The 14,143-nt window shown below is 40.8% G+C and overlaps 1 protein-coding gene across 2 annotated transcripts in view; it reads right to left on the bottom strand.

Moving 5' to 3' along the window:
- ACADL (acyl-CoA dehydrogenase long chain) overlaps positions 1 to 14,143 on the bottom strand; it is a 50,428-nt gene that overhangs the window by 12,955 nt on the left and 23,330 nt on the right. For both annotated transcript variants that reach the window (XM_060194014.1, XM_060194013.1), the window contains exons 7-8: positions 12,835 to 12,936; positions 11,159 to 11,272 (exon numbers count right to left, since the gene is read on the bottom strand). In XM_060194014.1, the coding sequence (XP_060049997.1) occupies positions 11,159 to 11,272; positions 12,835 to 12,936 (216 nt within the window). The remainder of the gene's footprint in view (positions 1 to 11,158; positions 11,273 to 12,834; positions 12,937 to 14,143) is intronic.

The following is a 14,143-nucleotide window of genomic DNA, read 5'->3' as shown; positions in this document are numbered from 1 at the left end:
TTTCCCACTTATTTCTGTTTCTATCAAAGGAAGGGAAAAGGGAGGGGAGAGAGGATTGCCACCAGGAGCAATAGATTCATTGTGCAGTCATGAAGCCTCAGTAATAACCCTGGCAGCAAATTATTTATTTAAGTGAAAAAAAGATACATATTTTACATATCCTTGGCACATAGCTGGATGTTATTAAACAGATTTGGTTTTTGTTCTTTAATGGAGACAGAGTTATGCTTTCACAAATGATTTTCTTTTAAAAAATTTTTTAATTATCTTTATTTATTGGATAAAGACAGTCAGAAATCGAGAGGGTATCCTAGGAGAGATAGAGAGGGAGAGAGAAAGAGAGACACCTGCAGCCCTGCTTCACCACTTGCAAAGCTTTCCTTTTGCAGGTGGGGACTGGGGGCTCGAACCTGGATCCTTGTACACTGTAACATGTGCGCTCAACCAGGTGTGCCACCACCCGGTCCCCACAAATGATTTTCTAATGAACGACAGCTAATAATTGTACCACACATTACTAGCAAGGCGCTTTTTGTCAGTGATTAACAACTTCAGAGCACTATTTTCAACATTTATTAATAAATTTTAGTTAATAAAAAATAATTCTGCTAGCAAAGAGAGAAAGAAAGAAGACCCCCAAGTTACAACTGAACCAGATAGCGTGTGTTTCAGAATTCAGAATGATAAAATGCTGAAAATCATAGAATTATGGAACTATGATGACTCTCTATATAAAGGTTCTTGAGAAGAAATCAGGTATGTGCAGGGTGGGATGGCTGTAGACTAAAGGTTATACAGAACAGTATTTTAGTCAGACAATGACATTAGTAGTACTCTACTATATTGTGACTCAAATATAAAATATAACATTTTGTATTTGCTGTTTAATTTTGTAGTTAGTCGATCCCACATCAAGGTATTAAGAACTGATTATTTCCCTTCTGAAACAGTTCTATTCCCCCCCTGCCATACTCTTATTTCATTTCCAAAAAAAAAAAAAAAAAAAAAAGGGCACTTAGATTCAAATCTGCATACCACAAAAGAAGTAACGAAAGCTTGCATTAGAAAAGAACACAGCGGGAGTCGGGCTGTAGTGCAGCGGGCTAAGCGCAGGTGGCGCAAAGCACAAGGACCGGCATAAGGATCCCGGTTCGAACCCTGGCTCCCCACCTGCAGGGGAGTCGCTTCACAGGTGGTGAAGCAGGTCTGCAGGTGTCTATCTTTCTCTCCTCCTCTCTGTCTTCCCCTCCCTCTCTCCATTTCTCTCTGTCCTATCCAACAACGACAACAACAATAATAACTACAACAATAAAACAACAAGGGCAACAAAAGGGAATAAATAAATAAAATAAATATTAAAAAAAAAAAGAAAAGAACACAGCAATTTTCACTTCATTACCCATGCATGAAGGAAGTAGGTGGGGTATGGATGTCTATTTTCTTTAAATTTTCAAGCAGTAAAAGTAAGAAAGCAGAAGTACACTAGAGTTTGCAGTGAGTACCTCCCTAATACTTCCTCTCCACTTTTCCAAGCTTTGGGTCCAGGATTGCTCAACAATTTGTTTGGCTTTGTATGTTAACTCTCTTTTCAGTCACCAGGTTCCAGGTGTCATCAGGATGCCGGCCAGACTTCCCTGGATTGAAGACCCCACCAATGTGTCCTGGAGCTCAGCTTCCCCAGAGCCCCACCCTACTAGGGAAAGAGAGAGGCAGACTGGGAGTATGGACCGACCAGTCAACGCCCATGTTCAGCGGGGAAGCAATTACAGAAGCCAGACCTTCCACCTTCTGCAACCCTCAATGACCCTGGGTCCATGCTCCCAGAGGGATAGAGAATAGGAAAGCTATCAGGGGAGGGGGTGGGATATGGAGATTGGGCGGTGGGAATTGTGTGGAGTTGTACCCCTCCTACCCTATGGTTTTGTTAATTAATCCTTTCTTAAATAAAAAAATTAAAAAAAAAAATTTCAAGCAGTAAAGCCAGTATATGGATTAAGAGTATATGTAGGGGCCAGGTGGTGGCGCACCTGGTTGAGCGCATGTATTATTGCGCAAGTTCGACATCCTCGAGGAAACACTCACGAAAGACATGTCTCTGATATCTGATTACTGTAAAAAATGGCGACTAATCCCTAGCACTGCAAAAACGGTATCATCTGTTTTCCATCTACACCATGCCTCGGCCTCGCGTGAGCTTAATGTGCAGCTTGGCGATACGAGAATCCGGCATGAAGCCCAGCCAGTCTGTCTTGGCGTTACTCTTGATCGCACTCTGTCATTTCACGAACATCTCATAAAAACTGCAGCAAAGGTGGGCGCGAGGAATAACATCATTGCAAGACTGGCCAGCTCCTCATGGGGCGCGAGCGCTTCCACACTACGATCATCATCTCTGGCATTATGCTATTCCACTGCAGAATACTGTGCCCCAGTATGGTTCCGTAGCCCCCATGTCCACTTGGTCGATTCCAAATGATATTCCTCCATGAGGATAATTTCTGGAACCATCCGTTCCACCCCGGTTCCATGGCTGCCGGTTCTTAGCAACATCGCCCCGCCAGATATTCGTCGGGATGCGGCATCATCTAAGTTCATTTCCCACGTCTACGCTCAACCGGACCTGCCAATATACGCGGATATCTTCGCCCACCCTGTCCAATGCTTGACGTCTCGTCACCCAATCTGGTCCCCTACGCCTACACTGAACTTCTCTGTTCCAGACTCTTGGAAACAGAGCTGGCAGTCAGCTGAGGTAAAGAACAAACACCTCATCACAGACCCCTGCAAGCGTCAACCCGGCTTTGACCTAGCACGTTATGATTGGGCCCTCCTCAATCGCTATCGAACAGGCCATGGCCGGTGCGCCTCTATGTTCCATCACTGGGGAGCCAGAGATGACCCGAACTGCCCCTGCGGCTCCAGACAGACTATGACCCACATAGTCAACGACTGCCACCTCTCCAGATTCAAAGGAGGTCTCGAAACTTTACATCAGGCTCAACCTGACGCTGTTGACTGGCTACGGAAGAAGGGCAAACGCTAGAAGAAGAAGAAGAATTGCGCAAGGACCCGGCTTCGAGCCCCCAGTCCTCATCTGCAGGGGGAAGGCTTTACAAGAGGTGAGGCAGAGCTGCAGGTGTCTCTCTGTCTCTCTCCCTCTCTATCATCCCCCTCCCTCTTGATTTCTGGCTGTCTCTATCCAATAAATAAAGATAATAAAAAATAAAAAATAAAATAAAGAATGTATGAATAAATAAAGATAATAAAAATAAAATAAAATAAAGAGTGTATGTACCAGAGTTAGAATATGTGTCGTTTTGGAAAATTACTTTATCTATCTATGGCTCAACACACTAGTCTGAAAATGAGGATATTATATTTATTTTTAAACTCAAATTTAAAATTAGATATATTTACATAATAAAATATAGAGTTGCTATGAAAAGATATATAGAAATCCATTTAATGGCCATGTTCAGCGGGGAAGCAATTACAGAAGCCAGACCTTCCACCTTCTGCAACCCACAATGACCCTGGGTCCATGCTCCCAGAGGGATAGAGAATGGGAAAGCTAGTGGGGAGGGGACGGGATACAGAGACTGGGTGGTGGGAACTGTGTGGAGTTGTACCCCTCCTACCCTATGGTTTTGTTAATTAATCCTTTCTTAAATTAAAAAAAAAAAAAGAAATCCATTTAATGGGAGTCTAGCGGTAGTACAGTGGGTTAAGAGCAGGAGGCGCGAAGCGCAAGGACCAGCATAAGAATCCTGGTTTGAGTTCCCGGCTCCGCACCTGCAGGGGAGTCACTTCATAGGTGGTGAAGCAGGTCTGCAGGTATCTGTTTTTCTCTCCCCCTTTCTGTCTTCCCCTCCTCTCTCCATTTCTCTCTGTCCTATCCAACAACGACGACATCAATAACAATAACTACAACAACAATAAAAAAAAAGGACAACAAAAGGGAAAAAAAGAAATCCATTTAATATAGTGTCTGGCACACAGGTATAATGCAAGAAATGACAATTATTGTCATTTTTTTATATCTGAATTTTACTGTTTTATGATCTTTCTACCTTAAAAAGAAAATATGCTTTGTGGCAAAGCGCTAGGGCCGGCATAAGGATCCCGGTTCGAGCCCCCGGCTCCCCACCTGCAGGGGTGACAGTCACTTCACAGGCGGTGAAACAGGTCTGCAGGTGTCTGTCTTTCTTTATCCCCTCTGTCTTCCCCTCCTCTCTCGATTTCTCTCTGTCCTATCCAACAACGAGTGACATCAACAATAACAATAATAACCACAGCAAGGCTACAATAAGGACAACAAAAGGTGGGGTGGGTGGGGGATGGGGCAATGGCCTCCAGGAGCGGTGGATTCATGGGGCAGGCACTGAGCCCCAGCAATAACCCTGGAGGCAAAAAAAAAAAAAAGAAAAAAAAAGAAAAAAAAAGAAAAAAAAAAGAAAATATGCTTTGTGAAACACATGCAAATGGCAAGAAAGGTCTCAAATGTTCAAAAATTAAGAATTACAAACAGAATGGAAAATGAAAAGTTAGTTTGGTCATAAAAATAATCTTTGAATAAGTGTAACATGACATTTGAAGTCTTTAAAAATAACTAGAAGCATAGTGTAGCCAGATGTAGGTAAGAACTGCCATCAGGGATTTACTCATCATTCCTATTCTTTGAATACATTCTTACAGTAAATATTTAGATTTATTCAAAGATAATTATTTAGGTATCACAGAAAGACTAGAAGAAATAGCTCAACAGTCTCAGAACATCTACTCATAACCACAATACATGGGCGGAAACAGAATGCTACTGCCATCTAGTGTGACTTAAATAAATTGTCTTAAGAGAAGGCAGTGACAAAAGTCTTTTGCTTTGAAAAATATTAACATGTCAACTATTTCTTCTCTTTCTGCCACCAAAATACACATGCATTTAAAAAGTGTCTTTTCTAAAGGCCAAATCACATTAAACATTCTGAGTGACACAGACAATCTAGGTAATAATCATATTTATCTTTGTGGTAATTAAAAAAAATTTTTTTTTATTTATAAAATACAAACACACACAAGACTAAAGGATAAGAGGTGTACAATTCCCACCACCAGAGATCTGTATCTCATCCCCTCCCCTAATAGCTCTCCTATTCTTTTAACCCCCTGGGATTATGGACCCAAGGTCATTATGGGGTGCAGAAAGTAGAAGGTCTGGAAAGCCAGACCTTCTTTGTGGTAATTTAACATAAATTCCTTAAACACAAGAAACACAGATTTCCTAGAGGGAGGAGAACATGTCTTTTGACCCCCTATTTATTTTTTTTTCCTAGCAGTGCTTGGGAATGAATCCAGGGCCTAACACATGTGGGACAGCACTGAATCACCTCTGAGGCCCAATTATTAAAATTCTTTTATAAAAACATAAAAATAAATAGACACCAAGCAACACTCTACTCTTCATGGAGTCCCCTGGGTGCTCTCAGTGGCTCTTCCATGTGGTTCTGGGGATTGAATGTAGGGCCACATTCACGACAAAGTGTGTGTTTTATCTGCTGTGCTATTTCCCAAGTTCAATTAGTCTCATTTAAATTTTTCTCTTTTTCTCATTTCTTTCACTCTTTCTTCTTTCTCCCTTCCTTCCTTCCTTCCTTCCTTCCTTCCTTCCTTCCTTCCTTCCCTCCCTCCCTCCCTCCCTTCCTCCTTCCTTCCTTCCTTCCTGTTTGCTTTATTACCACCAGGGTTATTGCAAGGGCTTGGTGCCAGCACTATCAACCACAGTTTTGTTTTTTTTTTCCCTTTCTTGTTTTATCTGATGGGACAGAGAGAAATTTAAGTTGAGAGGGGAGGGGAGATAGAGAGGGAAAGAGAAAGACAGACACCTGCAGACCTGCTTCACCGCTTGTGAAACTTTTCCCCTGCAAGTGAGGAGTGGGGAATCGAACCTGGGTCCTTTAGAATGGTAGTATGTTCATGTAGTATGTTTAAGTGTGCCATCTCCTGGCCCCCTCTCTCTCACACACACACACACACACACACACACACACACATATATATATATTTTTTTTTTGCTGGGGCTTGGTGCCTGCACTATAAATCCAGAGCTCCCGGAGGCTATTTTCCCCCTTTTGTTGCCCTTGTTGGTTACTGTTGTTATTATTGTTGTGGTTATTGCTGCCGTTGTTGTTTGATAGGACAGAGAGAAGAGAGGAGGGGAAGACAGAGGAGGGAGAGAAAGACAGATACCTGCAGACCTGCATCACCCCTTGTGAAGCAACTCCCCTGCACATGGGGAGCCGGGGACTCGAACTGGGATTCTTGTGTTGGTTCCTGCACTTCGTGCCATATGCGCTTAACCCATTATGCTCCCAAGCCCTCACATTTTTTATAGTATCCAAAAAATTAAAGACATCAGTGTTAATTTTTTTTTCTTTTAAATATGATAGTAGCAGTGGTTGGATTTTGGAAGTAAATGACTCTAAGAACTCCTCAGGTATGGATGTGAGGATCATTCAGTTTCTACTGCAAGGAGCCTAAAATGTGCATTTCCAGTCATACCTATCAGGTTACATTTGAACGCATAATCTTTAGAAGGCAATCAATATGTATTGGCTAAGTGAAATGAAAAGGAATAAACCACACGTGTCAGTATTTCACAGTGGGATACTACTGACATTTTGAATGAGAATGGTCACCGCTACACAAAGCTACCTCTGACTTATGGGACATTTCACAATACTGGCAATAAATGCCAATTACTGCACTCAGTTGCTCTGCACTCTCTTCCTGACATTTCTAAATATCTAGGGGGAGAGGGAGGTCACTGAGGATCACTGATACATGTAAGTCAGTGACACATAAATGAAAGGAAGCATAAAGCATAACATCTTGCTTAAGGAAATTACAATTTTGGCAAGTCAACTCATAATTTCTTTTTTATTTTTTAAGTCGATTCATTTAAAAAAGTTCTTAATTTCCTCTATTTTATGTTGTGTTGAGGGTAATAAAGTCACGGTTTTATGCATAGAGGGGAAATTCTCTAACACTGAATCACTTCTCCATCCCTGAGTTCCGCTGTATTTTTTTTTTTAAATTGAAGTAACATTGTATTTTAAGATAACCCAGGTGTGTATTATTAGAAATCAACATATCTGTAAACTACCCATCTTCTTAATTGTGTGCCTCATTTTATAGAATTTTGATTTAAAAAATCCTCCAATACGAAAGTTGATTTATAGGGGCCAGGCTGTGGTACACCTGGTTGAGGATACATATTACAATGCTCAAGGATCTGGGTTCAAGCCCCAGGTCCCCACCTGCAGGAAAAAAGTTTCAGAAGCAGTGAAAGTACTGCAGGTCTCTCTCTCCACTTCCTATCAGTTTCTATCTGCCTCTATACAATAAAATTTTTTTATATAATATATATATGTATATATATATTTTTTTTACCAGAGCACTGCTCAGCTATGGGTTATGGTGGTGCTGGGCATTGAACCTGGGACTTTGGAGCCTCAGGCATGAGCATCTCTTTGCATAACCATAATGCTATCTACCTCTGCCCCATAAATATTTTTTGCTTAAAAGGAAAAAAAAAATGCTGGGCTGTGAAGATTAGCTTGACAAACATGATGGTATCAAATAGTTTCCAAACTGACACAGAGGGACTAGGAACAAAAAGTTTATTAAAAGGCTGCTTTTATTGGAACAAAATGGAGACTAGCATTACATAAAGGAAGTAATAGTAGCTAACTTAATGAGCATCATCTCATTGATGGCATCATTTCATTGAATTCTTCTAGTAACAATATGAGTTATCTACTATTATTCTTTACATCTTACAAATAAGGAAGTGTGTGTGTGAGAGAGAGAGAGAGAGAGAGAAAGAGAGAGAGAGAATAAGGAAGTGTGTGTGTGTGTGTGTGTGTATGTGTGTGAGAGAGAGAGAGAGAGAGAGAGAGAGAGAGAGAGAGAACATGTAACTTGTGAAAACCACAGAGGTTAAATTCCTGGTGCTAGGATTTAAACTATATCCAAACTTAATTTTTACAGCGCCAGTCATAAAGTTACTCATGTGTTTCATTTCTCCCTCTCCCGTCACCAAGCCTTTAGTCAAATTCATTCTACTTAATAGTTATGAAGTAAATTTTCACTTTCTTTATTATTTTTTTTTTGCCTCCAGGGTTATTGCTGGGGCTCAGTGCCTGCACCGTGAATCCACTGCTCCCAGAGGCCATTTTTCTCCCTTTTGTTGTAGCCTTGTTGTGGTTGTCATTGTTATTGTTGATGTCATTCGTTGTTGATTAGGACAGAGAGAAATGGAGAGAGGAGGGGAAGACAGAGAGGGGGAAAGAAAGATAGACACCTGCAGACCTGCTTCACTGCCTGTGAAGCAACGCCTCTGCAGGTGGGGAGCCGGGGGCTTGAACCGGGATCCTTATGCCAGTGCTTACACTTTGTACCATGTGTGCTCAACCTGCTGTGCTACTGCCTGACTCCTTTAAATTTTCACTTTTTATGACATGTTTTTGTACAGCCCTTCCTGTAACTTAAATAGGTCTTTTTTTTAAATCTCACATTACATTTCACATTTTATTGCTAATAGTTTCACCAATTTGATGACTGCACTGTTAACTAGCTACTTTTTTATTTATTTAAGAAATGAAACATTTAGATGGTCTAAAATTTGACTAGCACATCTTATATACTGAGCTCTTTTGCAAATATCGTAAACTTTCTAGCAAAACTCCGTTTTAATTCAATGCAATTCAATCCTACTCTGTACATAAACTTGGAAAACTGATCCTTTTTCCTTTAAAGTTGATATTCACAAAAGAGCAGGAATTCATGAGTGTTAACCTCGTCTGGGTTCTCAATTCTGCCAGCACACTTACAATGTTTATTTGGTTAGTTCAGTCTCTTACAATGAAGAAGGTATTTCAAATCTTTCTCACTCTAATCACATATTCCTAAAAAATCTTACTTTTCCTGTTTTTAACTGAGAGAGAGAGAGAGAGAAGACAGTGAGACACCAGCCAACTGCATCATAATTTTACTACTGAGAGCAGCGATGGAACCCAGTCTCATATATGCAAGGCATGTACTCTACTGCTGACCCACTTCCCCAATGATGATTCCCTTGTTAAGAAACTGGAATTCTTTTTTTTTTTTAATTTTTATTTATTTATTTTCCTTTTTGTTGCCCTTGTTGTCTTTTTTTTTTTTTTATTGTTGTTGTAGTTATTATTGTTGTTGTTATTGATGTGGTTGTTATTGGATAGGACAGAGAGAAATGGAAAGAGGAGGGGAAGACAGAGGGGGGAGAGAAAGACAGACACCTGCAGACCTGCTTCACTGCCTGTGAAGCGACTCCCCTGCAGGTGGGGAGCCGGGGGCTGGAACCCGGATCCTTACGCCGGTCCTTGCGCTTTGCGCCACCTGCGCTTAACCCACTGCGCTACCGCCCGACTCCGAAACTGGAATTCTTAATATTCCTGAGGCTCTGAGGTTCCATGTTCGATCCCCAGAACCACCATCAGTCACAGCTAATCAGAGCTCTAGAGTCCTTCTTCTTTTTCTTTTTTTTATACTTCACTGGGGTGGTATAACAGCTTTTTATAAAAATCATCTTTATTTAATTACTGGATAAAGACAGCCAGAAATCGAGAGGGAAGAGGAAGGCAGGGAGACACCTGCAGCCCTGCTTCACCACTTGTGAAGCTTTACCCCTGCAGGTGGGGACCAGGGACTTGAACCCAGGTCCTTGCGTGCTGTAACATGCGTGCTCAACCAGATGCACCACCACCCGGCCCTAGTCTTTCTTTTCTCTCTGTAGCTCTATGGATCTCTCCTTATTTTCTCCTACATACTTCCTCATTCTTCACTTCTTGTTAATGTCTTTTTTTTTTTTTCTCAACTACTATTCACAGCCAAATTCAGGAAAGAACTGATGGCTCTCAGTCTGTTTACTCCCTCATTTATATCTGTTCATTTTCTTTTGTTGGTCTGGCAACATCCCCATATCAGTCCATTCATAGCTTTTATTAAATTACCCCCCATATCACTATTTCAGTGGACTTTAAAAAAATCATTTTATGATCATTTTTATTTCCCTCCATTTTTATTAGTAATTTAGCAGAGTTTTTACAAAATGATTAAGATTTTACAAAATGATAAGATTGCAGGGGTCTAACTTCACAACCATACATAATCATTTTTTGACCTTCAACTGATCCCTACAAGAAGCTCTTGTCTTACCTCCTACTTGGAATTCTCTTTTCTTTTGGCTTCTGTGACATTCGCCTAATTTGCCTTTCCCTTCTTAGCTGTTCATTTCAGTTTTCTTTGGAGGCTATTCCTTGTATTTTCAGTCTTTAAGTCTGATTGATTTTTTTGCCTCCAGGGTTATTGCTGGGGCTTGGTGTCTACACAATGAATTCACTGCTCCTGGAGGCCATTTTTCCCATTTTTATTGCTCCCCTTATTGTCGTTATTATTGTTGTTGTCATTGCTGTGGCTTTTTTTTTTTGGATAGGACAGAGAAATCAAGAGAGGAGGAGAGACAGAGAGAGGGAGAGAAAGACAGACACCTGTAGTCCTGCTTCACTGCTGGTGAAGTGACCCCACTCCCCCCGCAGGTGGGGAGCCTGGGTCTCAAACCAGGGATTCTTATGCCAGTCTTTGCGCTTCACTCACGCCATGTGTGCTTAACCTACTGTGCTACAGCCTGACCCAAGTCTTATTTTTCTCCCCCCTCAGCTCTGTTCTAGGACTATATCATATTCTGTATTCTCTCTTTAAGTGGCCTCATCCACTTTTGCTGGTTCTAAATATCTTCTAAGTGGAAATTACTTCTTATTTAATTCAAGCCCGAGAGGCAGACTGGGAGCATGGACCGACCAGTCAACGCCCATGTTCAGCGGGGAAGCAATTACAGAAGCCAGACCTTCTACCTTTTGCAACCCACAATGACCCTGGGTCCATGGCTCCCAGAGGGATAGAGAATGGGAAAGCTATCAGGGGAGGGGGTGGGATATGGAGATTGGGTGGGGGGAATTGTGTGGAATTGTACCCCTCCTACCCTATGGTTTTGTTAATCCTTTCTTAAATAAAAAAGAAAAAAAAATTCCTATCATCTAATATTAAGCCATGACCACAAACGTACCTGTATATGTGCAACGGTTTTTCCAAAAGCTTTTCTTTGCTTAACATAGTTCCTGGTTTCTTCAAACATGAATTCACACGCTGAAATTGCCAGTTCAGCAATCAGCAGCCTTTCCTGTAACCCAAACATTATATTTTGGACATTATTCAAATTACAAATAATTTGCACATGCTTTTTCAATGATAACAAATCCTACTTAAATGTGGGGATTTACCATTGAAATGATTACTTGAACAGTAAGAATCCACATAATATATTATGAAAACAACAAATTCCATAGGTGTTAAATTTTATTTACTGACCCCCTCCCCCAGCATCACATATCCTCAGATATCTGTAGAAGTTACCATCTAACAGTGAATAAGCTAAATTTTGCCTATTAGTATGAAAGTACTGAAAATTTAATTCTATCTGGCTGGTGATTTCCATATTCTATTTCCATGCTAATATCCCCAGCCCTAGTCCCCAGTTTCAAGTTTAGTCCAGTCTGTGGCAGTTACTAGGCATGTATATTATTACTCAGCAATCACATACCCACATCCTATGTGGCTAAAACTTTGATAATCAGTTTTTTCACCCCCTTTTTTAATTAGTCATTTAGTAGAGTCTGAATTTAGCACCTTCCTCCTTTGGGTCACAAGCATTATTAACAACAACAGTAACGAAAACCCTTGTCATACATTTTGGCTGCAATTTCTTTTCAAAGAAACAGGAATTCTTGATTTGTGGTTAAAAGCTACAATCATTCTAAGTATGAATCACAGAACTGAATTATCTGCCTTTATTATTCACTTATAAGCAGCTGAGTTCAGCTATTTACCTATCTAGCTTACAAAACAAATTTATTTTATATCTCTTGAAGGTAGATGCCTGTGATAAAACTCAGAATCTTAGGCATGAGTATATAGTATAATGGTTATTGAAAGAGACTTTTAGGCCTTGAGGCTCCAAAGTCCCAGGTCTAATCCGCTATACCACGATAAGCTAGAGTTGAGCAGTGCTCTGGTCAAGAAAAACAAAGAAATTCAGAACCTCATATATACAAAGAGTGTGCTTTACCATGGAGCCTCATGCTTGACTCTTTTTTTTTTTTTTTTTTTGCCTCAGGGTTATTGCTGGGGCTCAGTGCCTGCACCATGAATCCACTGCTCCTGGAGGCCATCCCCTCTTCCTTTGTTGTCCTTGTTGTTGTAGCTTTGTTGTGGCCATTACTGTTGTTGTTGATGTCGTTCATTGTTGGATAGGACAGAGAGAAATGGAAAGAGGAGGGGAAGACAAGAGAGGGGGAGAGAAAGATAGACACCTGTAGACCTGCTTCACCTCCTGTGAAGCGACTCCCCTGCAGATGGGGAGCCGGGAGCTCCTTACGCTGGTCCCTGTGCCTTGCGCCACATGCGCTTAACCCACTGCGCTACTGCTTGGCCCCCGCTTGAATCTTCTTACAATGCTAACGCCATAGTCAAATGATTGGGTTTATCAATACCTAGATATATCATAGGAATTTATATACTAGTAATTATTCTATTCCAATCCATCATCTACAGAAGCATATTTAATACTTCTGGTCTAAAAGTCTAGGGTGGACAAAGCATTGAACTTGCAAGCATGAGATTCTGAGTTCTCTTTCTTCCTCATGAATAAATAAATACTTTAAAAAATCCTTTAATATTTCTCACCTGTGGAAGTTCTTGCATAAGATAATAGAAGCCTTTATTCTCTTCTCCAAGTAGGGCACTAGCTGGCAAGCGTACATCTTCAAAAAATAATTCTGCAGTATCCTATGAGGTGAAACAATTAAAGAATCATTTAAAAATCTTCCAGTAGTCCAACAAGAATACCTAGGAACACATAAAATATATTCTGGAGTTAGGTGAGGCCAACATGGCTGAAAAATAAGCCATCTTCTTCTTTTTTTTAAAATATTTTATTTATTTTCCTTTTTTGTTGCCCTTGTTTTTATCATTGTTGTAGTTATTATTATTGTTGCTATTGATGTTGTTGTTGCCAGATAGGACAGAGAGAAATGAAGGAGGGGAAGACAGAGATGGGGAGAGAGAAAGATAGACACCTGCAGATCTGCTTCCCCACTTGTGAAGTGACCCCCCCTGTAGGTGGGGAACTGGAGGCTCGAACGGGGATCCTTATGCCAGTCCTCGAGTTTTGTGCCAAGTGTGCTCAACCCACTGTGCTACAGCCTGGCCCCCCAAGAAGCCATCTTCTTTTCTGCACCCACAATAGCAAAACCACACCAGTGTATGACAATACCCAACTAGAAGCAGTCTTGAATTATAAGCAAGTTCGGACAGTAAGGGACAAAACTCAGTTCCATATGGCAGGGAAACAGAAAGAATGTTTTCTCTAAGAAAAAAAATTATTCACCATACAAAAAAAACAACCAGAACAACAAACCACAATGAGAGAATATGCTAAGGAACATAACATTAGTCTGGCAAGCAGGGCTTCAGGTTGAACTAAAATCTTATTACAGTTTCCCCATAACTAGCCAGCAATGGGAAGTGAGAAATTACAAGTTATATACTGAGTGGAAGTTGCAGTGACAGCTTCCTGACTGAGTAGCTTGTTGAGTACAGCAGTGGTGAATGCACCCACATTCAGTCTCCATAGTAACAGACCCTGGAGCAGAATCAGAAAGAACAAAACCTGCCATTTTCTGTTTCCTACTAACCTATGAAGTACCTGCAACTTTAAACTCCTGGCTACCATTTGGTTTGACTAATCTTTGTATTATAGTGTCAACCAAGCACCTGTGACTGAGAATTTTTGGTCACTGCTCAGTCTCATTCAAATACAAACCCTGGCTGATGACTTCATGGAGCGTCAAATACAAAGGCCAGGTAGAAAAGATTACCCAAATGGATGAATGACACAGCAGCCTGAAAAGATTTAACAGAGCTATTTAAATTTCCTAAAGAAGAGTGATGGTCCTGAGGATAGTAACTTAAATGAGAAGTTTAATTAAAAAGA

Source organism: Erinaceus europaeus, chromosome 7 (assembly GCF_950295315.1).
Source record: "Erinaceus europaeus chromosome 7, mEriEur2.1, whole genome shotgun sequence".
Lineage (NCBI taxonomy): Eukaryota > Metazoa > Chordata > Mammalia > Eulipotyphla > Erinaceidae > Erinaceus > Erinaceus europaeus.
This window is presented reverse-complemented; position numbering and strand designations above follow the sequence as displayed.